Consider the following 26,833-nt stretch of genomic DNA (forward strand, 5'->3'; position numbering starts at 1 on the left):
GCTCAGACCTGTTTTCGTGATGGAATGTCACCCAATTTCTGTCCCCCCACAGATCGTATCTTGGTGTACATATGTACTCCATATTCCAAGGACCCTATAAAGTGAAAATGTCAATGAAACATTTAATGATCAGCGCCAATTTCTCAATCCAGGAAACACTTTGTTTGCTACACATGCTAGGCATGCTACCAGCAAATATTTACCTGGCCCTACCTGACAAGGATTACAGACAGCACCGCATCGTACTCTTTGATTTCCACGCTTTCAGTTCTTGCTTTATCGTGACAAAGGACCCGAACGAACTAAGATATGCTGTCGCAACCTCTCAATCTCTCACATGGTGAAGGAGCCTTTACGTGGGAATATTCATTATCATAAGGTCTCATCGTGGGAGCTTTGCCGACTATCGAATGGGATAATAATAGACATGCTATGCTCTTACCACATCGAGCATGTTTTTGGGGGTTTGGGGGCATGGCTGATCCGTCGCGTCATCCCAGTGCTTTGGTACATGCACTCAGCAGATCCCGATGCTTGGATTCCAAACCATTTGGCCTGCCTATGATACCTTCAGTCTTTTACATCGTTTGTCTGCTTTCAAGTGGACGACTCTGGACGATGCGTAAGGTAGGCTCCTTGGCTGGGAATGTCTCTGAAAAGCCTTTTGTTCGACTTAAACCCCTCAGATCCTTGCCAACCAGGGGGTCGATAATTTGTCGACGTCTTGGAATCGCATCCGAAGAGTGAGGCACAGGACGAAGCGAGGAGAGGCAACAAACTTCTCAGGCGCCTGTGCCATGCGGAAAAACCCAGAAAAAATGCCAGCCAACGTGCCTATCTCGTCGCTAAAACCACCAGAAGAAACGAGACGCCTTATTGGGCTGGGGCGATATTACCAGTAAGAGTACGACTCGTCGCACGCCAAGACCATATTTTATAGCAGTCTTGATCAAGTCTCAAAGTGCAGCTCAGACCAAATTCTGACATTGCTGGCATAAAGTGATCTGTCAAGCAAACAGACTCGATGCCTGATCCCAGTATGCAACAAAGAGTATTCCTTCAGGTAGAAGATGTGCGTGCGGAGCGCAGGTAACGAATTCCAGATCCTGGCTCAATCATAGCGGTTGAAAATGACTCGAAGCGAGTGGAAGGATGCGAGCGAGTTTCCCAAAATTGCGACTTGCATGAGGAGAGGTGGTTTTCCTGGTGTGTTGGACTCACCCGCCGCAGATGAACCAGGCCTAGCTTGACCCGACAGTTTGGATATCACAGTGATAGTGCGACATGCCCACATGAGCCTTCCATTCACATGATAAGAGGCGTCGGTCGGGGGACTGGTTCCGCTGCAGCTATGTGGATAATAGTCGATGCTGGAAGCTGAAGTGAGGACGCGGCCGCCCAACTGCTTGCCGTTGTCTCTTGTCGTGTTGGGTTGACCCGGGCCGGCCGTCATTCGTCTAACAGCTTCGCTTCGCCAGCCGTCTCTTCTCGTCTCGTCTCCATACGCAAACTAGACCGGGGTCAGCCCGATCTCTAGGGCGCAGATATAGGATTTCACCTTTCCATGAGGGTTTATGGAAAGGACACACACTACACCATCTATTGAGCCAAAGGCTGACTTGGAAACAGGCTTGTATATGTTGGGTTGCATGCATGATGCAGTCGGTTACTGGTCATTGAAACGAAACACTGAGCAGCTAATGGCTTCACCAGGAGCTGAATACCAAATCAAACATGAAGGCAGAATGACACCATAGGCCAGGACATAGCTGTACCATATCAGATGTACCAAAAACCAGGGTAGATCTGATCGCCAATGGCCCACGGTGAGTGTCAATCACAAATTAAGTAGTGTTGGGTAAATATCAGGCGCAGAGAAGATACCTTTCAACTACCTTAACGAGCTGCCTGTCTCAGCCCCAATGCACAACCAACAGCTATAATGCTGAAGGATGTCGGGTAGAGAACGAACCACAAACACCCTTGCACCTCGACCCATATCCGACGTGAAATCTTGGGTGCCGCAACTATTTGTTTGCTTGCCATCAGAGGCGTGCATGAGGTAGGTTGGTATGGGCATTGTTGGATGCCATACACTTCCCTATCTGTCCCCTCCTTGGCTAAGGTGGTCATTTATAGAAGCGCATCTCTCCCACAGAATGTTATCGAGATCACACACACTTCTACTGACTTTTTCTTAATTGAAGATGCTCTTGATCCCACGACAACATGCTGGCCCCGTTGGCCGAGCATTTGAACCTGAGCTCAATCGCCCTTCGTATCCCCACCAGAAGAAGTATGCGTCGAGTTGTCCAACCTGGCTACCAAAAGTTCTTCAAACAAACAAAGTATCGCTATTAGAACGGCTCCCCAACGATGTGCAGAGGCTCATTTTTTCGGACCTGGACTATCAGTCTCTCATCTTCCTGTCCATGGTGAACCGACACTTTCATCGCACAGTAGACCCCCAACGCATGGCAACACTACGAGACAAGTTTGAGTTGGTAATGAGAGCAGCAAAGGACTTCCCACAACATTGGGCCAGCGAGAAAAAGAAAGACCAAAGACCCGGAAACTTGGAGTGCTACTGGTGCTTCCGTGTACGGAGTCCGCAACACTTTGATGTGTTACAAGCCAACACGGCGTACTTCGACCCACAAGGCCGATTGATACCGGAGCAGGAGGCGGGACCTCAAGACCGGCTTATGCCCCTCCGCCGCTTCTGCATCGGATGTGGAGTAAAGGCTGGACTTCACGCACCATCTGACTGCATCGTGACAAGAACTGGTCTGGACCTCTGGGTTTGCCGATGCCGACGTGTGTGGCAGAAACCCAACTGCCTGCAGTGTCCAGACTGCTCTTCAACTTGTCCACTGCGGCCCAAAAGAAGGTGGTGTGGCTGTGACTATTCGTCTGCGCGACCCCAGCATTGTGTCCTATTGCATCAGGGAATTTAGGTGATAGGCATCGGCAAACGAAAGGCGTGCCTGTATTATGGAGACTCCCACATAGAGGCTCCCACATAGAACAAGGCCATAGTTTCAAGGTACATATGGAGCTGAGGTTAGTCAGATCGAGTCATGCATGGGTCGAATCCAAGGGACACTTTACATGAAACTGGGGCAAGAGACATCCGGGGTATGTAAAACTATCGATATTCATGTTGGCATTGGGGATTTTGATATGTTACTAGCGACTAATTAGAATGATTCTTTCTTCTTTGAACCCGATTACTTCCTCAGGCGTGAAATCATGACCAACGTAACCATTGGACTGAAATTCCAGAGATGAAAAGCTAGAAAGATTTACATCCTTCTTGAAACAAGGTGGTATGCCGCATTTGTTCGCCAGATCAGCCAGTGCAATGCATACTCACAACATGGGCAATTCAGAATCTATCAAAGCAGTATCCATAACCAGCATCTTTTACTCTCGCCTCGCGTCTAGAATATGATGCCCAAAGCCGGCCACGCCGGAGATGTGAGCCGTGAGCCATCACCTGACCTCACGCATTTCGCTGTGGTAATCGTGCAATGGAAGCCCAGTTTCTCCTCCTTTGCTCTGTATGCTTAGGAAATATTGTTTTTCGTAGCCACATGGTTGCAGTGAAATGAAAAATGTTTCATCGGTGAGAATGGTTGGGGTTAGGGGTTTGCTGGACTTTACTGAGTGTTTTGTTGTTACTTGCTGAGCGGGAAAAATATGTCCGCGAAGACTTTCGAGGCTTTATATAGGTAGTATTTCTGATCTTACATTCTTTTAAGCTAACTAGAATTCACTATTGTCTACCACAGCTATGCAATTAGCTTGGTTTCGACAACTCAATCAGTATTTGCATCATTGTTGCCCACATCAATGCTCGAGGAGTCCGCCGTGATTCACAAACACTCCTCAACAATACCTATATAGCCAATCAAACATTCGCCTCAGCTATTTTGATTCTCTTCCTTTAATCTTCTATTTGCTTCTATCCAGGAGCCTTCCCTCAAATATCAGCCATCACCTTTTCTTTGTCTTCATTCATTGTGCCTCTCCATCATGGGTGACAATATCTCTCAGCCACCAGATGAGCCTGTCCTCGGTCCAACCCTAGCATCATCAAGTATCGAAGATATTCCGACTCTTGATCTTCTTGTCAAGCTAGAGCTGGATCGGGGTAGCGATGGAACTAAACCATGCGATGACAAAGAGACAGAGGTGCAAACACTTCCAAACTACACTACTTCCAGGATTAACACGCTCTGCTAGATCACTGAAGCTCATCCAGAGAAGGACGTTCTCTCGAACTCTATTGCAGATGATGCCCATCTACCACACAGCGATGAAACAGCTCAGAACCATGAGCAAGAACTTTTTGATGACATCGCCACTGAGTATGGGGATACTTCGGGTTCCGAGCCGGATTTTTCATCTAGTTCAGAATTTGACTTCGGGTCGGATGATGAGAATGAAGAAACAACAGACGAGTAAGACACTGAGGAATTGTCGAGGAAGTCGTTTCTGTTGACATTGCCTTTTAGTTTGATCCGCTATGTCACAGCTCATCGAGACGAGCCGTTTGAGTACGTCCATCGCTTTCCCCCTGTGAAGCCCTTAGAACCGATCAAAAGTCCCGAACTTACTGCCATGGAACCTGCTGGCTTGCCCTTGACACCCTCTGCCACTACGGATGTTCTCTTTCGAAATGAGTTTTTTATCATCAGGCGATCTCTCATCGCGGGATGGGGCGCCTTTGCAGCCAAAGACCTCGAGGCCGGAGACAAAATTCTCGTCGAAAGACCACTATTCACTGCCGATAACAATACGCTGTACAAGGAATTCGACAAACTGGACCAGGCATCGCAGGACATTGCGCTGGGCCTTCATGCTAATAGCCATTGTAAATTCCAGAGCATCAAGGCTGTCTGGACTACAAACTGGTAAGTTGAGAGTTGCAGAATAAAGAAGATAGGTCTGATGGTGCTTTCAGCTTCTCAACAGGTGTTTGGGATGAAGCAGGCCTCTTCCCTATTGCGTCCCGCTTCAATCACAAATGTCATCCGAGACAGGCCGTCAAATACCACTACAACAAGGCTGGCGAGGTACTTGAGATGGAAGTCAAGGCAAATATTATCAAAGAAGGCGAGGAGTTGACCATCTCGTATGGTTGCGGGCTAACTCCCGCCGATTTATTCTATCGCTATGGGTTCAGATGTCGCTGTGGAGGATGCTCTGGATGGACAGAAGAGGATGAGAGACGAATGTGGTGATCCGAAAGGGAACATACATGTTGAATGGCACGTTGCTTGGCTTGGCTTCTGCACTGCTGAAATGACTTGGGTTCCAGAATTTGAGACAGGATTGACGCTTCTGGCCTATGTTTGATGTTGGATTTGTATTGACCTGGATATAGGGTCATTCTTTGGTCCCTGGGAGATTAGAGATGGGAGCGGCTTTGGGCGAAGAAGAGCAACCACTCTAGTTATGGGCGTCTAATTAATACGAATGATAAAAAGAAGCACCTTGAACTTTAGGTCAGTGTCATTTGTGAGGTTCTTATGTTAATCATAGACAAGAGGTCCATGTGTTTCAAGACAGGTAGTTTTGGCCATTTCTCTATGTTATTTTGTGCCTTTCGAGATAAACTTGAAAGTCATGTCGAAGGGATCTCAAAAGTTATTAGAACATCGCAAGTTCAACTGTCGCGCTGTTTGTTCATTGTGGGAGTCACTGGATGTCTGCCTACACTAAGTCAAGCTGAGCCTCAACGAAGACATCGTATGGGTCAATCACCGACGTAGCGTAGTGACGATTCGTTAAATACAGCATTTGCATTATTCTATGTAAATAAAGAATGATTCCCTCCAATTAAGCTACATATTCTTTTCGGGACACGAAGCACCTTTTCTCGCTATCTCAATGCCTCCATCTTCCCAATACTATCAATCCTTAAACACCACCAACTATCTGCACGTTCATTGACGAACAGCTATTGGGAGAAGACAACAACAATCCCAAATCATGGGCTCATACAGGATCATTGAAGGAAACACTCCTGGAAGTGTGACGGACTGGTCGAATCATCAGAATAATTCTGGCAATAATGTTTTTTACTTCAGTTTCGCCCAACTAGCCATGCAAATTATTCTCTCAGCGAACCATCGGACCATGATTTCATGCCAGATTATTGATATGTATAGGTCGTTTTCGAGAAAATTAATAGATCCTCTCCGTGAAGAAGTCCGCTCCATAATGAGAACAGCCCTTGGAGATGACTCTTGCCACATCAGAGGGTTTGATCTGCAAATCGCCATTCTTCAGATGCTGGAAGCAATTCACGGATTTGAACTGCCACAACAGTCTTCCAAACCAGAGAAGTATGAAAAGGGATATACAGCAGACGAAGTATCAGACTGGAAACAGAATATCAACAACCCCTTCGGTCTCGATGTATCAACCATCTAAGATACAGTCTACTCAATCCTCCATAAAACACCCGAGGAATTGACAGCTGGTATCCCCAAAGTGTGGAGAGTCATTCACATGGAATCTGTCCTCCGCCACGATCTCGTCAGACGTTTCTGGGGCTATCAGGCGTCATTGGAAACAGACCTGAGATCGTGCGGGACGAGTTTACGAGACAGAATTCCGCCTCACTCGAAGCAGGCCGGCAAAGTCCGAGCCCAAATTAGCCACGATACTATCATTCAGGACATGATTTCTCCTCGTGTGACTTTCCACGGTACGCCCCTTCAGTCAGTAGGATCGATTGTCCGCCATGGTTTCAAGATGCCTGGGAAATTAGTGGAAGAGCAAGTCGTCGCCTCTCCTAGATCGGGCGTAGCATTTGATCGAGGAATCTACTCATCCCAAGAGGCCTTCTATGCCATATCTTATGCTCGTGGGCAGAAAGAGATGACCCCAGTCGGCATGCTGCCTAGTATGAGGTTATTTGTCTGCGCTACTATCATGGGTCGAACATATACCGGGAGTGACGGACGCCACGGTCCCTTGATTGAAGGTTATGACTCGCACTTCGACGGGGGCTTTGAATACATCGTCCACGATGAACTGGCCATGATTCCCTGCTATTTCATCCACCTCGATCTCGGCTCAGAGGCAGCCAAGCAGGCCCTCAAAGACGTACAGACCAACCCTGAGGAATTCAACAACCTGACCAAGACCAAGAAGCGCCCCGAAGCGAAAAGCACGGCGCCTGGAGATATCCAACGTGAGAAGGAAGCTAGAAAAGCGGCAGCTCTGAAGTGGTTTCCTTATGGCTTTGGTCCTGCTACGGGTACAAGATTTGTGATTGAGGAGGTGGGCGAGATCTCGGACGATGAAGAGGAATACGGAGAATGGCAAGCGGAGAAGCATGGCTATTCCAATTCCGACATCGAGAAGGACACTGTTTGGGACGACGAAGGGCGGGAGTACTATGATGAGAATGGAAACCTGGTGAAGGAAAAGAGGCATTTGAGGGATCAATATCAGCATGCCACGCGAGCACACAAGAATAAAAGGGGGTCCTGATCCCCAGGGAAGCAAAACTCTGGACCGTGTCAAGATTAAGTGCGCTAAATGCATACTAAGATATCCCAAACCCACCTGAGTCTCTTCCCTTACTTAGGATAGAGGCCCTAAGTTTTCTTCCCCGAGCTTGTCAAAGAAGAATTATCGAGTGCCCATTACAGTAAATGGTATGTGTTTTCTTGTAATCCCGAGCGCCATGCCATGCAGTTTATCCATCCATCATATGATACATCCTCTAATCCCAATACTTAATCTCACCGTCCAGACCCGCCGTAACCACCTTGCTGGTCTCTTGGGGATGCCACTTGACAGTAGTGATAGCCTGGTTTCCAGCTTTGAACTTGTGATACATCTTACACGTCTTCCAGTCCCAGAAGCATACATAACCACCAGAGTCACCTGAGGCAAGGAATTGTCCATCAGGACTGCAGTCGAGATCGATGCCAAGACCAGCGTTGTTGTGACCCCGGTAGCTCTTCTTTCGGTTCTGCCGGAACTTGTCGTTTGCACCGTAGACGAGAATCTGGTTATCGGAACTCTGATATGCGACGTATTTGCCGCTGGGGTGGGGAGCTGCGCGGGTCATAGGGTACATATCTGGTTCAGCAATGTATTTGATGGGGACAGGAATGTTGTAGTCCCATGCTCGGAGAGACTTGTCGTCAGAAGTTGTCATAAAGCGTCGGTTCTCATCAACAAATGTGATGGTGTTGATGGCAGCTAAGTGATGATCATACTCCTGGACAACCTCGTTCGGTGTTCGAATATCGAATTGGACAATCTTCTTATCCGACATACCAGCCAAAAACTCATTCGCATGTTCAGGATCAGGGTTGAATTTGATGACATGGGGAGTCTTGCCAGTCGTGAACTTGCTCACGCAAACACCCTTCTCAGTATCCCAGAGCTTGATCATGCGATCGTAAGAAGAAGAGAGAAACTGAGTGCCCGATGTGTTGAAGCAAATATCTGAAATGGCCTTCGAGTGTCCAGAGTATGTTCGTAGGAGCTCTTTGTCGTGGTACACATCGAAGATCTTAACGGTAGTGTCGGCGCTAGCTGATAGGAGTAAATGCCCAGAAGAAGGGAAGAAACGCAGCGCAGTAATCGCCTTGGAATGGTTCTTCCAAGAGTGAATCTGATTCTTGGGAATAAAGTTGGTGATGCTTCCCACTTCTTTCCGAAGGTCGATGTCCAAGTCTTGAGGAACGTGCATATAAGTCCTTCCCTGGTAATCGTACTCGGCGGATCCGTGGAACGTCGTCGTCTCGTCGCCCATCTCCTCGGCCTCCTTCCGTCGTTCCAAAGCCTTGGTTGGTGCCTTGACAATTGTTCCACTCTCGACTACCTCTTCCTCCTCTTCGACAACCTCATATTCCTCATCGCTCGCCAATACTTCGTCATCCGCAACAACCTCGTATTCTGCCTTTTTGTATCGTGCCCAAGGTCCAACATAAGACCCAGGTCCCTCCGCAATCGTTGCGCTGCCCTTGCTCTCTCGCCCAGCTCGTATCCTGGCAGCCTCTGCTTTTTGCTCTGCATTCGTTTGGTACTCTCGTTCAGGACCACCTCGTCGCTCGATAGCACGATGCTTGCTTCGGAATGTGTGTTCGCTTAGAAAAGTCTCCTCTGCGTGTCCAGTTGGGACGCTCTTGCGCTTCAAAATGTTGTTCTCGTCCTTGAACGGGTTTAATGGTCCAACCTTGGGACGCGATAGATCTTCAGCCGAATAAGGCACAACAGCATGGTCAGGTTCAGCTTGTTCTCGAACTATGAGCGCATCTTGCGGCGCCATATTTGGCGGATATTCGCCAAAATCCGCCATTATGATGGAAATGTGCCTTTGGGTGGTGTGTTGGAGGGAAAAGGTTGTCCCAGCTGCCGATGATGAAGAAAACAAAGGAGTTAACGGTGCTTGTACTGCTTGGCTAAGGCAGCAATCGAGTCATGAAACAGATAAACCTTATCTGATTGTGACTTCTGAGATAATGGCCTCGTTATTTAACTTATTGGCGGGAACGCTCAAAATCTCAACGGACTTGTGCAAGACTGATTGACTGATTGATAGCTAAAGCTTAGGGCATCTCAACAAGACATAAGGAAGAGGATGATGAAGAGAATGAGCGTAGACGATTGATGGAGTTTGAACGTCGCAAAGTATAGGTAGGTAGTCAGTCAAGCTCTACAAAGCGCGACAGAGCAGATCGCGAAACAGAAACAGTCACGTGACTTTGATCGCAATCCCATGCTCACTTCGCAGGTAAACGGGGTGCAAGAAATTGGAGAGAGGTTCTGAGGTCCCTAAAAGCAGGCGCCTAGTTTTTACCTAAGGCCTATTATACCTATGCTGAATTTACCTAAGTTTGCTTTTGTTGTTAGGATAAAGGCACTGAGGTTTCTTCCCAAAGGTAGGGTTTGGTTGTTTAAGCCCGAGTAGCTCAACGGGGCACGAGAAATGTTTGTCATGAGTTGTAAGTCATATACTGTACATAAAGAAACTATACATTTCATCCAAAGCATCAGAACTGGCCATCTTATTCGGTCATTAATCAATTATCACACCGGGCTCAAACGCTGAAGGATGACGGGACCAGGTCACCACCAAGTGCGATCAATGCCTCAGTCTCCAACAGAACATGCTACCCACCGCCTTCATGAAGTAATCAACCAGAGCGCCAGCTGGCATGATACCAGGATATATACGCCAAGCCCGCCTCTTAAAAAAATAATAAGCTATCATCATCATCTATACTGTCTTCCACTCGTTGTGTGTACTGCCGTAGCAGATTCATATCGTGTTCTCTTGTTCTTGTCGTCGCGTGACCAGTCGATTCGGCCCTGGATGTCGGCTGAACTCGACCAGCTTGTTAAGATATTGCAATCTGTCTTATCAGACGTAGCCAAACATTGCCTAACATCGGTGATATCGGACCGCGGCTCATTCGAGAGGGGTAGCATTTTAGGAGGACTCGTCTCGGATAAGAGCAACAATCATGCTGTAGAGGTAGAAGAAGAACATGAGCAGGTGAAAGCCAAGCTTGAAGAAAGATTCCTGTTGCGGTGTCAGTGCTGCGCTTTGCTACGAGTCAAGCTAGGCCACATACCTTCTTGTGAACATTGAGCTTGCGGAAGATCTCAGTCGCATCGAGGAGATGAGTGTTGTCGACAATCCTAGCCACGGTCAGTTTGTTGTCGCAAAACTCGGGGTGTATTCGACATACTTCTTGACGTTCCAGCCAAGGAGAGGCAAGTTGAGAATGAGAGGGATCCAGTAGCCGTTGATGAGGAAGAGGAAGGTCAAGAAACCGTGCACAGCAGCCTCGGGGATGATATAGGTATTGAGTCGGTTGCAGAGGTCAATGGGGTTAATGTAATCACTGTTACCATATGCGATTAGTTTTCATCTCAACAATTGCTTTGAATACGCGCATCTGAGGCGCAGAGTTTGACACCCTAGATAGCAGCGCCTGCAAAGACCATGGGAACCATACCATTCCAAATCACTGTACATAATAGTGAAGAAAACCTGTAAAAAGAGGTTGACGGCGTTGATAAGCACCGACAACAAAAACAGCCAGGCTTCTCCAGACATCATGTTGGGCTAAAGTGTAAATGTGACGTTGAGGGTGGTGATCGAGTTGGGATGACGATGTCGGTCGAGGACAGCTGTTTGACAAGCTCTGTCACAGGCTGCAGATCGCGGTGCAGGGCGAGGGATGATAAGCTTCGGAGTGGTACAGTTCGCGGAAAGCTCTGGATAGCTGAATATGCCAAAGTCGCCTTGCTGCAAAGATTTCTTAGTCACGGAGTGCGAGGGGAATAACAGAGTGGGAGAGGAGAAATGTTGGTGGCGGGCAATGGATGGTGTGGAAGTGGTAACTTAGTGGGAGGGTAGCGGTGGTGAGTTCTGGTGGAGATATGGTGGAGGTGGACCTGGAGAGGTTAGGTTAAGTTGGGTTCCTGGGCTGGTCAGATAAAAACTAGCCGCGATGATGGAAGCGGCGACAGCTCAGGGCAACACCCTCGAAGCTGACAGCAGGGGCATTGTGCTGAAAACCCCCCGTAATCCCAGCGGCCTCTGCCTTGATCCCCTGTCCTGGAAACGCCTTCCACGGCGGATGGCGTGGCCGAGTGACGCCTGCATGTGGCTGGGAGGGTTCACAGTCTCACTGAGCCTTTGAGAGGCAGGGTTTATTACTCTCCAACTTTGACAGCGAGAGCCATTTGCGTCACTCCACAGATAGATAGGTAGATAAGCCTGCATCCGGGAATATGCACCACGGACATCGACAATGATGTAACCACGTATGGCCTGACTTGACCAAGCTGGCCAAGCAAGGCTGATCAACGTCGATATCCACATAAACACCATGGTTCACATGCCTTTGTAATAACCTTAAAAGAAGACTCTATCAATCACTCAAAACTTGAGCAGAAATGTTGTGTCAATATATCAACTTTGGGCTCATGCCTCACTGCTCGCCGTTATAATGCACCGTCAATCAGCCAACACCTTCTCATCCCCACCAACTCCAGAACATGATATCGCCAAAACATATGATTTCTTCACATAACAACACTCATAAAACTCTATGCCTGGGTTTCTCCGTTCTCGGTGCCAGGCATCGGTAGGGCGCCGCCAGGAGAATCTGGCTGTCTCGCGGTCAAAATCTCGACACCATCTTCTGTAACAAGAAGAGTGTGCTCTGCGACTTATATTAGCCTATGACACTGCCACACTTCCAAACGAGACTTACCAAACTGAGCTGTCAGCTTTCCATCGATAGTGGTGCTGGTCCAGTTGTCAGGCCAAGTAATATCTCTGTACTTGCCCAGAGCAATCATGGGCTCAATGGTGAAGGTCATTCCGGGCTTGCACTCTCCAACAGTCTTGTTCTTGGCGTAGTGAGGGACGTTGGGAGGACAATGGAAAAGCTTGCCGACTCCGTGGCCACAGTAAGTTCGGATAACGCTGCAGTTGTGCTTCTTGGCATGCTTCTCAATAATGTTACCAAATTCTCGGATCAGAGTGCCGGGCTTAACGGCCTTGATAGACTCATCCAAGCATTGTCGTGCCGTCTCAACCACACGAACAGTATCGGGGTCGGCCTTGGCCTTGTCTCCAATGTAATAAGTCTCGTTCAAATCGGCGTGGTATCCTTCATGGTACAGGGAAACATCGATGTTGAGAATATCACCGTCAAGCAGAACGCGCTGGTCAGGAATACCGTGGCAGATGACTTCGTTAACGGACGTGCAGCAAGACTTGGGGAAGTTGTTGTAGTTCAGAGGAGAGGGGTAGGACTAGGTCGAGTTAGCCATCACAGATAGACTCCAGCGCTTCGAAAATTGGTGAGCAAATCTCGATACGTACGTTTCGCTCGATACAAGCCTTGTGAACGATCTCATCGATGTAGTCGGTCGTCACGCCAGGCTTAGCGGCAGCGGCCGCGATGTCGAGGACCTCTCGCGCAAGCTTGCAACTCTTTCGCATAGCATCCTGGCCCTTCTTGTCGAGAATTTCAATCTTGTTACGGTTGGTGAGGGATCGGCTGTATCTGGGGTTGCCGTCTTGCCACCACACGGGGTGAGGAATCGACTGAGGAAGAGTTCGGTGCGGCGACAGAGGATAGACGGGTCGCAAGGTTCCAGAGTACGGAAAGTTGGGGAAAGGGTTATAATAGCCGGTAGCTGGATCTGGTGAGATTGCTTTCGGAGCTTTCAGGTGGTGGAGGATATTACTTTGCGACTTGTGCATTGTCTTGTGGATACCCTGCGCTGGAGTTAGGTTGTGTCGCTGTCACAGCGTGGTGGAATTTACGTACCCAGTTTCTCTTAAAGCACTCCTGAGAGCAGAAGTAGCTGTCCTTGACTCCCAGCTTCAGACAAGTTGGGCATTGGAGGGATCCAGCTTCGTTCTGGCAGTCGGCGCCCATACACTCCTTCTTGGCGGGGGAATCAGCAGTCATTGTGTCGGTATCAATGTATGTGCTCGAGTACACAGATTTTATCGTGTGAAAAAAGAATGTATAGATCAAGAAAACGCAACCTGGAGTGAGAGTTTGTTGAGAAATCAAAATGCGATCACAAAGCGCCAAACGGTGTAGTCGTAGAGTCGTGTCTCGTGGTGCAACTTTCAGACGAGAGCAAAAGATTGACTCGGGCCCATTTGCTGCAGGTTGATAAGCATCGATAAGGGTAGTCGCTAACAATGGCCAGTTACGCTTGGCGACGGTCTGGAGCTCCTCTAACAGAGCCTGAGTCTGTGGGGCAGTCGAACATGTTTTGTGCAATTTTATGCATACGTCTCACTAACAGCAGCCGTTGACGCTCTCTGGTAAACGGTGCTGTTTTGGGTAAGTGGGGGTTTACGGCACGACGGAGACGTGATCAGTGATGAGGTGGTGGTCCATGCGAGCTTGTTAGTGCTTCAGTGAAGACTGGGCATGTGAATGACAAGGAACTCAAATTGGTCTCTGTTGAGATTTTCTGCAACTTACGTCTCACCAACAATTTGCGTTTCTGCTCATTCGAGTCGAGAATAATTTCATGATATCAGTGTCAGGCTTGATTCAGGCATGTCATTTCTGAGCAGACAGTTGTGGGATCTGGAGAATTGAAGCCGGATAAATACATACTATTCGATCTGCACAAGAGCAGAGAGAGAACCCAAGAAGGCGCTTTGCAGTGAGCAATGGACCATCGAGGATAACAAGTTGGCAATACTAGTCTGGTATGTGCACCGGCTTCGCTCTACCTCAATGACAACGACCCTTCGGAGCAGTCAAAACACACTCACTTGGTCACAGCTAGCGGCATCTTCATTGGATCATAGTCCAAACCTAAGTTAGTCAGTTTAGAACTAAGTTAGACCTTTTTTTCCCAACCTTCAGCGGCATTGCATACTTACTACAACACCGAATGCCGGGGTTACATTAGCTGTCAGTGGTCTTGTGAGTGAGGTGAGTTTGTTCTCGCTCTTCTGTAGTGGATAAAGTGGGCCCCGCTTCCGGCCGGCCGCTATCGCTTTGATGCAACAGCAACAGCCGGCCCTATCGGGGCTTGAATCGGTCCTCAGTCTATTAGTATGGCGACCTTAATATCTCGCCATCTCTTGACATATTTTGTCTCCGTTCGTCCTTGACAAACTTCACGAGCAAGATGGTGAAACCCCAGAAGATCGTTGTTGTAGGTGCTGGCCCTGTTGGTTCTCTAGCAGCTTTGTATGCTGCCCAGAGAGGCCATGAAGTTGAAGTTTATGAGTTGCGACCGGGTAAGTGACCTTTTTCTAACATATTTCCCATTGGTGCATCGCGAAAGACTCGAATAATTTCCGGAGCCCCGAGGGAACTCGTTTGAAGCTCTCGCGACTTGCGAAGAGTTGTATATGAATTTTCTCATGGGTCTTTTACGGAAATTCTCTTCAAACGTTCAAGAGGCGCATTCACTGACTGGTCTAGACCTCCGGGATCCCAGCACTATCCCACTCAACTTTACAAAATCTATCAATCTTGCAATATCAGAGCGTGGAATCAATGCTATGCGCCATGCTGGTCAACCGGGCCTCCTTGACCATGTCATGTCGACAACAATTCCAATGAGAGGCCGCATGATTCATGGTCGAGGCCCAACTGGAGCACTCTTTGAGCAGTCGCAAGACTACGATGTCAAGGGACGAGTATGCATAATTACCTCAACTCCCATGTGGCATGTGAAACTGACGATTCCAAATAGGCAATTCACGCCATTGATCGCGCAGGCTTGAACAAGCGGTTGCTCGATATCCTGGATAGTATGCCTAATGTCAAGTTATTCTTCAACCATAAGCTCACAGGCGCCGACTATCGCGAATGCAAAGCTTGGTTCGAAGTGGCCGATGCAAAGTCATCCCCAGAGTCTCGCCCCAAGGAAATCGGCATTTCCTTCGATCTTATGATTGGAGCTGACGGTGCCCATTCTGCTGTTCGCTACCATCTTATGAAGTTCACCCGCATGAACTATCAGCAGGAGTACATTGATACTCTATGGTGCGAGTTCCAGCTCAAGCCTGTCAAGACTGATGAAACAGCCGATCCAATGGCCAAGTTCCGAATATCGCCTAATCACTTGCATATTTGGCCCGGCAAGGATTTCATGTTCATTGCTATTCCCAGCGATGTATGTTCTTTCTTATTCGTTCCCAATAGTTCTCCACAATTTATTGACTCTTTTGCTTAGGACGGCTCATTCACATGCACACTCTTTATGCCCAGCAAGGATTTCTCAGATCTCGAGAATAACCCTGCCAGCGTTCCGGCATTCTTCAACAGCCATTTCCCAGGCGTTACGGACCTGATACCAGGCGATGAGTTGATTGAATCTTTCAACACAAATCCTCACCTCCCACTTATCAGCCTCAAGTGCAAGCCGTACCATTACGGCTCTTCTTGTGTTATTGTTGGCGATGCCGCACACGCCATGGTGCCATTCTATGGCCAAGGCATGAACGCGGGCATGGAGGATGTCCGGATTCTCTTTTCAATACTTGATAAACACGCTCATACCGACGAGTCCAATGATCCTGCCAGCGAGTCATCTAAATCCGAGCCAGCTTTCCAGCGATCACTGGCTTTGGCGGAGTACTCCGCGGTTCGACCAGCCGACGCCCATGCAATCAATGATCTCGCCCTGCAAAATTATGTCGAGATGCGATCTTCAGTCTTGTCAAAGCGTTACAGGTTGAGAAAGTATCTCGAAGAGATGATGAGCGTGTACTTCCCTCGCCTTGGCTGGCAGACGAAATACTCTCGAGTCAGCTTCAGCAACGAGGGCTATCGGGACGTCATCAACAAGAGTGATGCCCAAGGCAGGATATTGGTGCGAAGTTTCTTGACTCTGGTCGCCAGCCCTTTGTTGATTTCAGCCGCCGTGTTTGCATACAGGTACCGACGGTCATTTTCTGCTATGATGAATGCTGTTCGACAGCTTCCCTCGTAAGGTAACTCCACCGCCGTGTCGGCACGATGTGTTAGTGGAAATGTTCGCTTTTTTGGTAGGAGTCGTGTATCGCCGCTCAGTTGCTGGAAAAGTTGGCTGTAATTAAAGGTCATATTGTAATATAGAACTAAAACCAACATAAGCCGGGCCAAACTCAGAAGAAAGGCATGAACGTCAACCTTTGGTTCTGAGAAAGACCTTCTCTACTAGGTATCTATGAATCCAGTGAATTAGTCGCATGAGCGTCAACTGTATGGTTGGTCCATAGGTTCAGATCAGACGAGTTGATCGAGCGTTGGCGATTTACAGCGCCACCACTCTCATTCAGCAGGGAATTCAAATTACCCGTGATACATCAACATTATATTGACACTTATGGTAACATAAATAAAGATAGTAATGCGGTATAAAATCGCAGTGTGTTCCTATGTACCAATACAATGATATGCGCTTAACCGGTATTTGGCTTAGTCATTCTTCGAACTTCTGAATTTTTGGCCCGGGTCAACAACCCTCTATGGAGAGTCTCGTTGATATCGAGATATTGGCCGCATTTCCTCGCTCTGAATCCTCGAAGATTGAAGGTGGGAGATTTCATCTCGTTCAAAAGGTCTTTTGAATTCGAAGACCCAGTATAGCTTTCTCCTAGAGGTGAGTGCGACAATTCCACATCCAAACGCCGTGACAGGAGCTGCAGGGGAAACAAATGTTAACAGAGCCTCTAACGTAGAACCAAAAGACGATTCCACCGGGACGACGAAATTCAGCCTCGCTCAAATTGACACCATTCACTCTCTAGACCGCCCATCATGCCCTCAGTCACCAACATCGCGAACATGTGTTCGCATCTCCAAAACGCCTCGAAAGCCCGCCTGGGTATAACATCCGTCAAGAATTGCAAATACAACCTTCAACTCGCCCTCGCTCTTCACCGATCAGGCTTCTTCTCGGCAATCTATCGCTCTGGTCCTCATCCTCCAACGCTCGAGCAGATGGTTTCTGAGCCTCCAGTGCAAGTGACAAACGCCAACGTAGCCACGATGCGCCTGTGGCTCGGTCTTAAGTACTGGGACGGTAAACCCGTCCTCGGAAAGGCCAACGCTATTAGCACGCCGAAGCGTCTTATGACGGCCAATATTGCGGAGCTGGCTAGATTGGCGAGAGGGTTTCCTACGAAGGTGGATGGTGGTGTTGTGCCGGGGTTAAATCTTGGCGAGTGCATGTTTGTGTCGACGTCGAAGGGTATGCTGGAAGTGAGGGAGGCACTCGCGAGAAAACAGGGTGGTCTGCTAGTATGCCGGGTTTCATAAGTATGGATATCTGGAGGGGAGATTGCTTGGGTAGTGGGAGGAGAATGTGTGCTTTCATGATACGATAAATAGGGAAGCTTGTATTGTACAACTAGATTAAGTCCCATAAGGACGGTTTGTGTATCAAAAATCAATCTCAGAATGAGAAACTGCCTTGCGCATTACATATTTTTTTGTTATCTTGCAATCTTGTTTTCAGATGCTCGTTTTACAATAAGTATGCGATAAAATCACCATTCGCCTTCGCTTAAAACAGGTATCTATACAGCGGCTCAAAAAGTACATCCCTTCCTCCATGGCTAACAAATCAGCAATCTTATATCTCTCACAATCTATCCCAAGTTTATTCAACCTTGGTAACGCTCTCCTGGTCTTCCTTCTTCTCCTCGTCAACCTTCTCCCCAGTGGTATCCTTCTCTTCAACATCCTCAGCGGTCTTCTCGTTTTCCTTGGCATCATTCTTCTTTATGGTGTCAATCTCGTTGTGCTTATTCTCTGTAGTCTCCGTCTCGGTAGACTCGACGTCCTTCTCCAACAAGGGAATCACCTCTTCGGTGGTCTCTGGTTTGGGATCAGTGGTTGATGCCTTGTTTGTCTCCTCGACGACAACAGGGGGTTGGGTAGAGCCCTCGTCCACTAGGGGAACGATATCGTCATCCTCCAGTGGCTTCTTAAATTCAGTTGTGGGCTCCTGCTCTCTGGGCTCCTCGGACTCATCAGCAGGAGTCTCCCTGGGAGAGGCAATGGGTTGCTCAGTAGCGGAGGTTTCGAGTAGATCAACAGGTTTCACCTCCTTCGGCGTCTCAGGGGTGATAGGGCGAACGTCTTCCTTCTTCTCCCGCTCCTTGTTGCTCAATTCCTCGGGGGTAAACTCGGCCTGGGGTTCCCCTGGAACGGGGTCCTCAACTTCAACATGAGCTTCCTTCACAACGGGCCCTGGTTCAGGCTTTTTCAAATCCTCGGGAGCATTGTTCATCTGGGGTACCTCGGTCTGGATCTCTGGCACCTCCGGACTTTCTCTCTTAGTTGGCTCGAGTGCTTTTTCTTCAACCACGGGCTCAACCTTGGAGGTCTCGTCTGAGGCGACTGAACTAGTCACCGACTTGGATTCAGCTGCCTTCCTGGCGGGTTTCTTGGCGCTTCCCGGAGTTTTCATACTGCTCTCACGGCGGGTGGCATCGGCTCCTGAAGATGTTGGTCGCTTTGCTGTCTTCTTAGGCGGTGTCGTAGGCACCTTCTCGGAAGTCTTTTGAGCGGAAGCTTGTGTTGGCCGCATCATGCGGGCCAAAAAGCTCTCATCCACTGGTGCTTCTTTCTTGGGGTGAGCAGGATCAGAGGTCTTCTTGGGAGGAGGACCAAGGCTTGGCCGTGAGCGGCCAACGTTCGAAGGTTGACGCTTGACGGTTTTGCCAGTACTGACGCCAGCTCCTGTTGCACTCGCCCGGCTGGCTGGACGAGCAGGGACGCTGAGATTCTGTGAGCTGGCCGAAGGTTGAACCTGACGGCCTGTCTTGGCACCGGAGGATGCAGTTGGGGCCATGAGAGAAGCGGGTAGGTGCACAGGCTTTGTGGGAGACTTGGGCTTTGGTTTCACAAAGGGAGCATCGCTGGGGGTAGGCTTCAATGGCTGAGGGTTCTTGGTTGTGTTTGTCGCTGAAGGTCGTGTAGCTGTTGGCGTGGTCCTTGGTGCTGGTTTTGTCTCCTTCTTTGGTGCTGGAGCAGCCTTAGGAGCTGGTTTGGGCTCAGGCTTGTGTGTGGCGCTTGCTGTTGGCCTCGTTGCAGAAGGAGACTTTGCTGGAGGCTTGGTGTTCGGAGCTTTCGTGGAGATAGTGCTGGGTCGAGTGGTGGTTGTTTTCTTGGAGGCGCTGGCCTTTGCAGTTGCTGCGGGAGCTGTCTCCTTTGGCAACTTTGCTTCTTTCGTGTTTTCAGCCTTGGTTTTGCCATTGGCACTTGCAGAAGCTGCTGGGGGCTTGTTTTCTTTCTTCGGCGAAGCTGCAACAGGCTCTGCCGTGGCGGGCTCTGCTGGTAGCAATGAAGGTGACGGTTCCTCCGCGTCTACCTTCTTGTCGGGGTTGACACTTGGCCCGTCGCTGACAGCTCCCATCTGCTCCGTGGGTGTCTTTGGGGGATCAGTTTGGTGACGGGGCGACTCTGGGATTGCTTCTTGGAAGAAGGGCTTGCTCGCGCGTGGCGCATCTTCAAGCGAAGCGGATGGCTTGTCCGGGATAGTGGAAACGGATTCCGCATCGGTGTCCATGCTTAATCGACGGCGTGATACACTGGATTCGTGGCTGGGGTCTCTCCTAAGACCTATCCTTCCGTCTTTCTCAATGGCAACAAAGCTTGTTCTGACTTTTGACAGTGGCCGGACAGGTGATTCGGTTCCGCTATTGCCTGTGCCTGAGCCTGTGGAGAAGAAACAGGTTTTGATCAGCAAGGGGTTGAAGGGAGAGGAGGATGGGCGGGAAGGACACGGTAGGTATGAAAGAATGACGATGAGAGCTAGTGTGGGCGCGAGTCCAGGGCAGGTACAATTGGAGCAAGCTTTTCAACGGCTTTCCTAACTTAAAAGTTGCATCTCGCAATAGCTCTTAAAGTGTATCCCACCAGCCAGGAAATACGCGCTCATTCTTGAGATCATGTCGCGAGAGTATCGTTCGTACCTTGGACGGGAGTAGAAGCGCCAGATGATCGGCCTCTGTCGGGCGGGCTCGTGTCGCCCTTGTTCTCGAACATGGCGCGGAGGTTCTTGACCTGACTCATTGTTGCTGAGGGCTCTCAGGTACGAGGCGATCTGGATAATATGCAAGTTCGGTCTAGCGACCTCGAGGTCTTTTCGTGATGTTCGTTATGTACAGTTTCAGCGAGGTCTAGAGTTGAGCGCGTGTTGTGAATGGATGGGGATTAGGATAAGGACAAGATGGGACGAGGTGATGTCTGGCTGGTTATGAGCGGCGTCCAGTCGCACAGGAGGCAGGGCACCTAGCTCCTTGAGGTACATCAGACAGATACGACGGGGCTCCTCAGGTCAGGCACAGGCCGTTAGTGGATTGAGGGGCGAGCCGTCAAACAAGGGGTACCTGCTGTAGCTGGCCTAGTGAGGTATTCCAGGAGGCGTTTCAGCGCTGGATGAATACTTTCCTGTGGATGTATCTCATGGGGCTAAATTGCTTCGGTAGGTGGAGGCGGATGGTGGAGGGACTGGCAACCCGCAGAGAATGGCTTCTGGTACGTTGGGCAGTTGCAGAATAATAGGGGCTAAGATCACAGGACGGTACAAGAGCTGGACAGACCACAAGGTAACTCTTCAACATCAGTCATGTACTACAGTATCGAGATGGTGTAGAAACAAGTCCTGAAGCTCGGTAACCAGCCAAATCATTCCACATGAAACGCCAACCAGCCCTCGCACAGCAACTAGACGTTATCTTGAGTCATCAAAGAAGCGCTGCCTCCCGAATTTTCATATCTAGAATCCCAAGTTACTCTGGCAGCAAGCCAGTTGCTCGGTGACATTGACTAACAAGGCAATAGACTGGATTGGATGGAGCCAGGTATGGGCGGTGCTCAGACAAGGATCCAGTCGAAATGAGGCACTGGATGGATCTCGTTCACATCAGGCTTAGCCAGGGACAAAGTAAATTACCATCATGATGAGAGTTCACCGTGATTGCCGGCACAGCGACTGTAAAATCTCATCAACTATCATGCCAACAAGTCTCCTCGACAGGTACTCGGGCCCTCAAAGGCACCTGAGAACATGAAACAACAAGGAGCTATTATGATTAGTAGCTAGGCAGCTATTCCTGGACTGCCACGTTCGATGGAGGATTGCTATGCAGCATTGACAGTCAAACACCGGCGAATGCTCCATTGAAGAGGTGTAGAAATTGAAGTCGAATACAATGACGAATGGCTCAAGTCAGTCGAAATGAAACACAAAATCAACCTCAACATGGGACGGACTGGCCGCAACCTAATGTTAGCAGTCTGACTGCGAATACGTACCACATCATTCGTTCATTAATTCATATAATTACCCCTTAACTATTCTTATTTTATTTTATCTTAATTCATCTCATCCCATCCCATGCCCTCCGCTTCTCCCATGTTGTCTCGGCTCTGAAGTTATTCCTTCGGCTCCCCTGCGACTGAGGTGTCCTCCAGGCTCATCCAATAACATCCGTACAACTTAATCTTCTCAATGGACCCGACGCTTTGAACCTTTAAAGGTGGGTGGTGATATTGGAAACGCATGAGCTTGTGTGGGGTCTGCTATGTCTCATTATTCCCTCCCCACATCCTCCGATCGAAGCTCTTGTTCCAGGTAAACCATAATTACCTATCCAGTGGACCATTAACATCCAAGGACTCTTTTGTTGGATCACGGATGATGCGCTCACGTGGTATATGGGAACTTGAAGTAGACCAATCTCGTTGTTGGCGTGATTTTTTATTGACATCAGTTTTGAGCCGAGTATCGGCCAACGATAAATGTTTCCAGGCAAGATTAAGATACACAGAGGTTTCTCAGACAGATTAATACACTTAATAGAGATGTTATCAAGAAACATGGTATGGAAAACGTCTTATAAAATGAACAGCATTTATATCTTGTGAATTCCAATTCAAAAGTGCAGTTAACATAAACTTTGTATGCTTGGCGCCATCGGCCTGGCCACTTTTTACCCGATACCAAAAATCCATACCACATTTCTTACCCGTTCCGATTCTCGGACAAAAGAACTTGAACTTCTTCTCAACTCCAATTGTGCCCATCATGTCTTTCCGCACCCTCAGAATCGGTACAGCACGACACCGCCAACTCGGTCCAATATCTAGCTAATATGTTGAATTTCAGGCCTCATCCCCGGTGATGGTATCGGCAAGGAGGTCATCCCCGCCGGCCGCCGCATTCTCGAAGCTCTTCCCGCATCTCTCGGCCTCAAGTTCGACTTCGTCGACCTCAAGGCTGGCTTCGAGACCTTTGAGCAGACCGGCGCTGCGCTCCCCGACAAGACTGTCGAGGTTCTAAGAAACGAGTGTGATGGTGCGCTTTTTGGAGCTGTGAGCTCGCCTACACAGGCTGTCAAGGGTTACTCATCGCCCATTGTCGCTCTGCGAAAGAAGCTCGACCTCTACGCCAACGTCCGTCCCGTCAAGACTGTCATGACCGCTGCTAAGCCTATCGACATGGTTATTGTCCGTGAGAACACTGAGGATCTGTACGTCAAGCAGGAGCAGACCCATGAGACCCCCGAGGGTAAGGTGGCCGAGGCTATTAAGCGCATTTCCGAGAAGGCTTCGTTCCGCATTGCTACCATGGCTGGTGACATTGCTCTGCGTCGTCAGAAGATCCGTGATGCTGGTGCCTCTAGCATTCACAAGTCTCCCCTTGTCACCATCACCCACAAGTCCAACGTCCTGTCCCAGACCGACGGTCTCTTCCGCGCTACCTGCAAGAAGGCCCTTGCCGATCCCAAGTTCTCATCTGTTGCCGTTGAGGAGCAGATTGTCGACTCTATGGTTTACAAGCTCTTCCGTCAGCCCGAGGACTACGACGTCATTGTCGCTCCTAACCTATACGGTGACATTCTCTCCGACGGCGCTGCTGCTCTTGTCGGCAGCTTGGGTCTCGTCCCCAGTGCCAATGTTGGTGCAAACTTCGCCATTGGTGAGCCTTGCCACGGCAGTGCTCCCGATATTCAGGGCCAGAACATCGCCAACCCCATTGCTACCCTCCGATCCACTGCCCTGATGCTTGAGTTCCTCAACGAGGAGGAGGCTGCTGCTAAGATCTACGCTGCTGTTGATGGTAACCTGGAGGAGGGCAAGCTCCTGAGCCCCGACTTGGGTGGTAAGGCCACTACCGAGGAGGTTGTCGCTGACATTCTCCGACGAATGTAAAATATATGAAATATCAAAATTCGGTAGCTAGATCAGATATCTCATGATGCATGAACATGTAACGATGCAGGTAGTCTTTGGATACAGCTTGGAAATGCACGCCAAGACTCGTTTGTTTTAAATACATGGAGAGGATTGTATATGGTATGACATTTTCCATCCATCTTTTCTAAATACCTCCGTCAGAAGAGGTGCCCCTATCCAGCTTCTACAGTTCATTTGTGTATCGTTGACTTCCAAGCCTGTACCAAGGAGTCATTTCGTATGGCGTTATATTACAAGGTCGTGCACCCATTCGTGTGTGTTATACAATAGCATAGACAACATTGTCTACGCTTAGACCATCATATTACTGATGTGCTGGGCCACGATACATCTTCAGCTCCAGTTACTAGCTTATTTGGTTCGCTTAGCCTCAAGCTCAGCCTGATATTTGGCGACCAGTTCCTTTCTATAAAGTTGTTAGTGCTTACTCTTTCGCAATTTTGAAGAAATACTTACTGAAGATGAGGAGGAGCCGGGGCGTAGTGGCTAAACTCCATGCTGAACTCGCCCTTACCCTGAGTGGCAGCACGAAGCTGAGAGCTGAAGCCAAACATGGCGTTCAGACTACAGTCACAGATGAGTGTGAAATCCTCACTACCAATATCGGTATCGTGGATTGTGGCATTACGCTTGTTCATAAGCATAAGAATGTTACCCTGGAACTCGTTGGGGGCAGTGATAGTGGTCTTCATGAGGGGCTCGAGAACCTGACCACCAGCATCGGAGAAAGCCTTCTTGAAAGCCATCTGGGTGGCCAAGTTGAAAGCATAATCGGAAGAATCGGTAACGTGAGTAGCACCATCGTTAACAACCATCTTGGCGCCGATGACCTTGTGGCCCAGGAGAGGACCCTTCTCACAGACAACATCGAAACCCTTGGCACAGGCAGAGAGGAACTTGTCGGGAATGTGACCACCAACGACCTGGCTCTCATAATGGTTCTCATCAGGCTTGTCGTTGGGCTCAATCCATCCAGCAACACGGGCGAAATCACCAGGACCACCACTCTGTCGCTTCAGAAGGTAGTCATAGTCGGCTCGTCGTGCGATTGTCTCTCGGTAGGCGACACGGGGCTGGCCAGTGACACACTCAGTCTTGTACTCGCGTCGGAGACGTTCCACATAGACCTCAAGGTGCAGTTCACCCATACCAGAAATGATAGTCTCCTCACTCTCAGCGTCAACGTGGACACGGAAAGTGGGATCCTCACGCTGGAATCGGTTCATGGCCTTACTGAAGTTGTCGGCATCACCGGTTCGCTTGGGCTTGATGGAAAGAGACATGACAGCATCAGGAACGAACATAGAAGACATGGTGTAGGGAAGACCTCCGTCAGTGAAGGTGTCACCGGAGGCACAGTCGACGCCAAAAACGGCGCAAATTTCACCGGCGCCAACCTCGGAGACATCCTCCATTTCGTTGGAGTGCATACGGACGATACGGGGAATTCGGACCTTCTTGTCAGTTCGAGAGTTGAACAGGTAGGTACCCTTGCTCAGCTTGCCCTGGTAGACGCGGATGTAGGTGAGTTGACCATAGTTGTTCTCCTCGAGCTTGAAGGCAAGACCGACAAAGGGAAGAGAGTCATAGGGAACCAGCTTAACAGTCTTCTCGCCCTGGGACTTGTCCAGACCAGTGTTCTCAATTTCAGAAGGGTTGGGCAGGTAATCGCAAACAGCGTCGAGCATAGGCTGAACACCCTTGTCGGCAAGAGCAGAACCCATCATGACAGGAGTGAAAGTTCGGGCGATAGTAGCACGCCGGATAGCGGCCTTGATCTGAAGGTTGGTAGGTTCCTGCTCCTCAAGGTACAGTTCGGCAATTTCGTCGTCGACATCAGCAAGCTTCTCGATCAGAGCCTGGCGCTTCTCCTTGGCGAATTCCTGGAGAGGACCGGGAATCTGGTCGGTAACGCGAACCTTGGTACCACGGGGACCCTCGAAGTACATAGCCTGCAGGTTGATGAGATCGACAACGCCCAAGAACTCGTCTTCGGCACCAATAGGAATCTGAATAGCGGCGGCAGGAATCTTGAGCTTCGTGTTGATCTGCTCGACTGCCTTCCAGGGGTTGGCACCCATGCGATCCATCTTGTTGACGAAAGAGATTCGGGGGACATTGTAACGTTTCATTTGACGGTCGACGGTGATGGTCTGAGACTGGACGCCAGAAACAGCGCACAGAATCATGACAGCACCGTCAAGGACTCTCAGTGCTCGCTCGACTTCGATTGTGAAATCAATATGGCCAGGTGTATCAATCAGGTTAAAGTGGTAGGTTTCCTCTTTGCCGTTTTCCAATTTTTTCCAGTCGGCGAAAGTAGCCGCAGACTGAATAGTGATGCCTTTTTCCCTTTCGAGTTCCATGGAGTCCATCTTGGCGCCGACGGAATCCTTTCCTCGAACTTCGTGGATCGAATTGATTCGGCCGGTGTAGAACAGGACTCGTTCACTGACTGTTGTCTTTCCACTGTCGATATGGGCCTGTTTCGTTCTTGTTAGCAGAAGGGGGTGAAATGGTGACGGTCGTTGATCATACAGCGATACCGATGTTGCGCACACGAGACAGGCGCTTGGCCTCCTCAGTGGACATGTTGGCGGCGACATACTCGGGTGTCAAACTGGCAGCATCTTCCTGAGCTTTCTTGAGACTATCTATGGTATTAGCATTGTGTTCAGCAAGCAAAAGGGGGGGCAATCGAGAACTCACGCTTCTTGCGCCGCACTGCAGCTACGCTTGGTCTGACTGAAGGCTCGTCGACTCTCCCACGCGGGAGCGGCAGCTGATATAGTAAAAGAATGGCTACCACAGCTTGACTGCTGGGTGCCGAGGAGCAGACGGCAATTGAGCCATCTGGCAGCCCATGTTGCCCTCATCTTGCAATCTTGGACTTCAGTAAAGAAGTTGAGGAGAGGGTTGCCAATGATCGACGCTCCATTGGAAACTTTTTTCTTTGGTGTCGGGATTAGCAGGATGGAGGTGCAGCGCCACATGTGGACGCAGTTCTGATTCGCTCAGCGCTTAATTCCCGCCATTAATGGCACTGTAACCTGAGTGTGGGCGCCTCAACCGAACGCCTCCAT

At 49.3% G+C, this 26,833-nt stretch overlaps 12 protein-coding genes across 18 annotated transcripts; 7 read left to right on the forward strand and 5 right to left on the reverse strand.

The window, feature by feature from the left end:
* Positions 1-115: 115 nt before the first annotated feature.
* FVEG_09477 (hypothetical protein) lies at positions 116-3,328 on the forward strand. 7 transcript variants are annotated; one of them, XM_018898464.1, is made up of 3 exons: positions 116-904; positions 968-2,062; positions 2,140-3,230. In XM_018898464.1, the coding sequence occupies exon 3, from the start codon at positions 2,208-2,210 to the stop codon at positions 2,955-2,957; it is 750 nt and encodes a 249-aa protein (XP_018756359.1). In that variant the 5' UTR covers positions 116-904; positions 968-2,062; positions 2,140-2,207; the 3' UTR covers positions 2,958-3,230. The 7 variants fall into 7 exon arrangements, with proteins under 7 accessions (XP_018756359.1, XP_018756358.1, XP_018756360.1 ...); XM_018898463.1 differs by having other exon boundaries at positions 116-1,661; positions 1,714-2,062; positions 2,140-3,229; XM_018898465.1 differs by having other exon boundaries at positions 116-1,661; positions 1,714-2,062; positions 2,208-3,205.
* Positions 3,329-4,038: 710 nt separating this feature from the next.
* FVEG_16600 (hypothetical protein) lies at positions 4,039-5,249 on the forward strand (the record flags this gene model as incomplete). The annotated part of the gene is made up of 4 exons (XM_018905843.1): positions 4,039-4,197; positions 4,249-4,466; positions 4,521-4,919; positions 4,970-5,249. 4 exons carry the CDS (start codon positions 4,039-4,041, stop codon positions 5,247-5,249), a joined length of 1,056 nt encoding a protein of 351 aa, XP_018756353.1.
* A 751-nt stretch (positions 5,250-6,000) lies between these two features.
* On the forward strand, positions 6,001-6,444 carry FVEG_16599 (hypothetical protein; the record flags this gene model as incomplete). The annotated part of the gene is made up of 1 exon (XM_018905842.1): positions 6,001-6,444. One exon carries the CDS (start codon positions 6,001-6,003, stop codon positions 6,442-6,444), a length of 444 nt encoding a protein of 147 aa, XP_018756352.1.
* Positions 6,445-6,508: 64 nt separating this feature from the next.
* Positions 6,509-9,681, reverse strand: FVEG_09474 (hypothetical protein). The gene is made up of 2 exons (XM_018898457.1): positions 6,592-9,681; positions 6,509-6,529 (listed from the first exon to the last, which is right to left on the reverse strand). The coding sequence occupies exon 1, from the start codon at positions 9,335-9,337 to the stop codon at positions 7,748-7,750; it is 1,590 nt and encodes a 529-aa protein (XP_018756350.1). The 5' UTR covers positions 9,338-9,681; the 3' UTR covers positions 6,509-6,529; positions 6,592-7,747.
* On the forward strand, positions 6,523-7,512 carry FVEG_09475 (hypothetical protein; the record flags this gene model as incomplete). The annotated part of the gene is made up of 1 exon (XM_018898458.1): positions 6,523-7,512. The coding sequence occupies one exon, from the start codon at positions 6,523-6,525 to the stop codon at positions 7,510-7,512; it is 990 nt and encodes a 329-aa protein (XP_018756351.1).
* Positions 9,682-9,960: 279 nt separating the features above from the next.
* On the reverse strand, positions 9,961-11,446 carry FVEG_09473 (ER-derived vesicles protein ERV14). The gene is made up of 4 exons (XM_018898456.1): positions 11,004-11,446; positions 10,734-10,889; positions 10,617-10,683; positions 9,961-10,564 (listed from the first exon to the last, which is right to left on the reverse strand). The coding sequence occupies exons 1-4, from the start codon at positions 11,105-11,107 to the stop codon at positions 10,472-10,474; spliced, it is 420 nt and encodes a 139-aa protein (XP_018756349.1). The 5' UTR covers positions 11,108-11,446; the 3' UTR covers positions 9,961-10,471.
* Positions 11,447-12,102: 656 nt separating this feature from the next.
* FVEG_09472 (methionyl aminopeptidase) lies at positions 12,103-13,481 on the reverse strand (the record flags this gene model as incomplete). The annotated part of the gene is made up of 4 exons (XM_018898455.1): positions 12,103-12,218; positions 12,270-12,816; positions 12,887-13,285; positions 13,338-13,481. 4 exons carry the CDS (start codon positions 13,479-13,481, stop codon positions 12,103-12,105), a joined length of 1,206 nt encoding a protein of 401 aa, XP_018756348.1.
* A 1,080-nt stretch (positions 13,482-14,561) lies between these two features.
* Positions 14,562-16,893, forward strand: FVEG_09471 (kynurenine 3-monooxygenase). Its single transcript, XM_018898454.1, has 4 exons — positions 14,562-14,785; positions 14,973-15,190; positions 15,247-15,669; positions 15,730-16,893. The coding sequence occupies exons 1-4, from the start codon at positions 14,674-14,676 to the stop codon at positions 16,486-16,488; spliced, it is 1,512 nt and encodes a 503-aa protein (XP_018756347.1). The 5' UTR covers positions 14,562-14,673; the 3' UTR covers positions 16,489-16,893.
* Positions 16,894-17,002: 109 nt separating this feature from the next.
* On the forward strand, positions 17,003-17,968 carry FVEG_09470 (30S ribosomal protein S8). Its single transcript, XM_018898453.1, has 2 exons — positions 17,003-17,139; positions 17,219-17,968. Exon 2 carries the CDS (start codon positions 17,298-17,300, stop codon positions 17,796-17,798), a length of 501 nt encoding a protein of 166 aa, XP_018756346.1. The 5' UTR covers positions 17,003-17,139; positions 17,219-17,297; the 3' UTR covers positions 17,799-17,968.
* FVEG_09469 (hypothetical protein) lies at positions 17,861-20,996 on the reverse strand. The gene is made up of 2 exons (XM_018898452.1): positions 20,462-20,996; positions 17,861-20,204 (listed from the first exon to the last, which is right to left on the reverse strand). The coding sequence occupies exons 1-2, from the start codon at positions 20,559-20,561 to the stop codon at positions 18,142-18,144; spliced, it is 2,163 nt and encodes a 720-aa protein (XP_018756345.1). The 5' UTR covers positions 20,562-20,996; the 3' UTR covers positions 17,861-18,141.
* Positions 20,997-22,155: 1,159 nt separating this feature from the next.
* On the forward strand, positions 22,156-24,088 carry FVEG_09468 (homoisocitrate dehydrogenase). Its single transcript, XM_018898451.1, has 2 exons — positions 22,156-22,603; positions 22,660-24,088. The coding sequence occupies exons 1-2, from the start codon at positions 22,579-22,581 to the stop codon at positions 23,703-23,705; spliced, it is 1,071 nt and encodes a 356-aa protein (XP_018756344.1). The 5' UTR covers positions 22,156-22,578; the 3' UTR covers positions 23,706-24,088.
* On the reverse strand, positions 23,665-26,802 carry FVEG_09467 (elongation factor G, mitochondrial). The gene is made up of 4 exons (XM_018898450.1): positions 26,460-26,802; positions 26,289-26,400; positions 24,207-26,233; positions 23,665-24,156 (listed from the first exon to the last, which is right to left on the reverse strand). Exons 1-4 carry the CDS (start codon positions 26,741-26,743, stop codon positions 24,102-24,104), a joined length of 2,478 nt encoding a protein of 825 aa, XP_018756343.1. The 5' UTR covers positions 26,744-26,802; the 3' UTR covers positions 23,665-24,101.
* Positions 26,803-26,833: the final 31 nt, after the last annotated feature.

Source organism: Fusarium verticillioides, chromosome 1 (genome assembly GCF_000149555.1).
Source record: "Fusarium verticillioides 7600 chromosome 1, whole genome shotgun sequence".
Taxonomy (NCBI): domain Eukaryota; kingdom Fungi; phylum Ascomycota; class Sordariomycetes; order Hypocreales; family Nectriaceae; genus Fusarium; species Fusarium verticillioides.

Bases quoted from the DNA above. Each gene is read 5' to 3' on its own strand.
- FVEG_09477 (XM_018898461.1), top strand. From the start codon at position 2,208: ATGCTCTTGATCCCACGACAACATGCTGGCCCCGTTGGCCGAGCATTT.
- FVEG_09474 (XM_018898457.1), bottom strand. From the start codon at position 9,337: ATGGCGGATTTTGGCGAATATCCGCCAAATATGGCGCCGCAAGATGCG.
- FVEG_09473 (XM_018898456.1), bottom strand. From the start codon at position 11,107: ATGATGTCTGGAGAAGCCTGGCTGTTTTTGTTGTCGGTGCTTATCAAC. The intron at 10,890-11,003 runs GTATGGTTCCCA...ATATGGTAACAG, and splicing joins ATGTACAGTGATTTGGAATG to TGATTACATTAACCCCATTG. The intron at 10,684-10,733 runs GTATGTCGAATA...GACCGTGGCTAG, and splicing joins CTTGGCTGGAACGTCAAGAA to GATTGTCGACAACACTCATC.
- FVEG_09471 (XM_018898454.1), top strand. From the start codon at position 14,674: ATGGTGAAACCCCAGAAGATCGTTGTTGTAGGTGCTGGCCCTGTTGGT. The intron at 15,191-15,246 runs GTATGCATAATT...GATTCCAAATAG, and splicing joins ACTACGATGTCAAGGGACGA to GCAATTCACGCCATTGATCG. The intron at 15,670-15,729 runs GTATGTTCTTTC...TCTTTTGCTTAG, and splicing joins TCATTGCTATTCCCAGCGAT to GACGGCTCATTCACATGCAC.
- FVEG_09470 (XM_018898453.1), top strand. From the start codon at position 17,298: ATGCCCTCAGTCACCAACATCGCGAACATGTGTTCGCATCTCCAAAAC.
- FVEG_09469 (XM_018898452.1), bottom strand. From the start codon at position 20,561: ATGAGTCAGGTCAAGAACCTCCGCGCCATGTTCGAGAACAAGGGCGAC. The intron at 20,205-20,461 runs GTACGAACGATA...TCTTCTCCACAG, and splicing joins CGCTTCTACTCCCGTCCAAG to GCTCAGGCACAGGCAATAGC.
- FVEG_09468 (XM_018898451.1), top strand. From the start codon at position 22,579: ATGTCTTTCCGCACCCTCAGAATCG. The intron at 22,604-22,659 runs GTACAGCACGAC...GTTGAATTTCAG, and splicing joins TTTCCGCACCCTCAGAATCG to GCCTCATCCCCGGTGATGGT.
- FVEG_09467 (XM_018898450.1), bottom strand. From the start codon at position 26,743: ATGTGGCGCTGCACCTCCATCCTGCTAATCCCGACACCAAAGAAAAAA. The intron at 26,401-26,459 runs GTGAGTTCTCGA...TACCATAGATAG, and splicing joins TGCAGTGCGGCGCAAGAAGC to TCTCAAGAAAGCTCAGGAAG. The intron at 26,234-26,288 runs GTATGATCAACG...AGAACGAAACAG, and splicing joins TGCGCAACATCGGTATCGCT to GCCCATATCGACAGTGGAAA.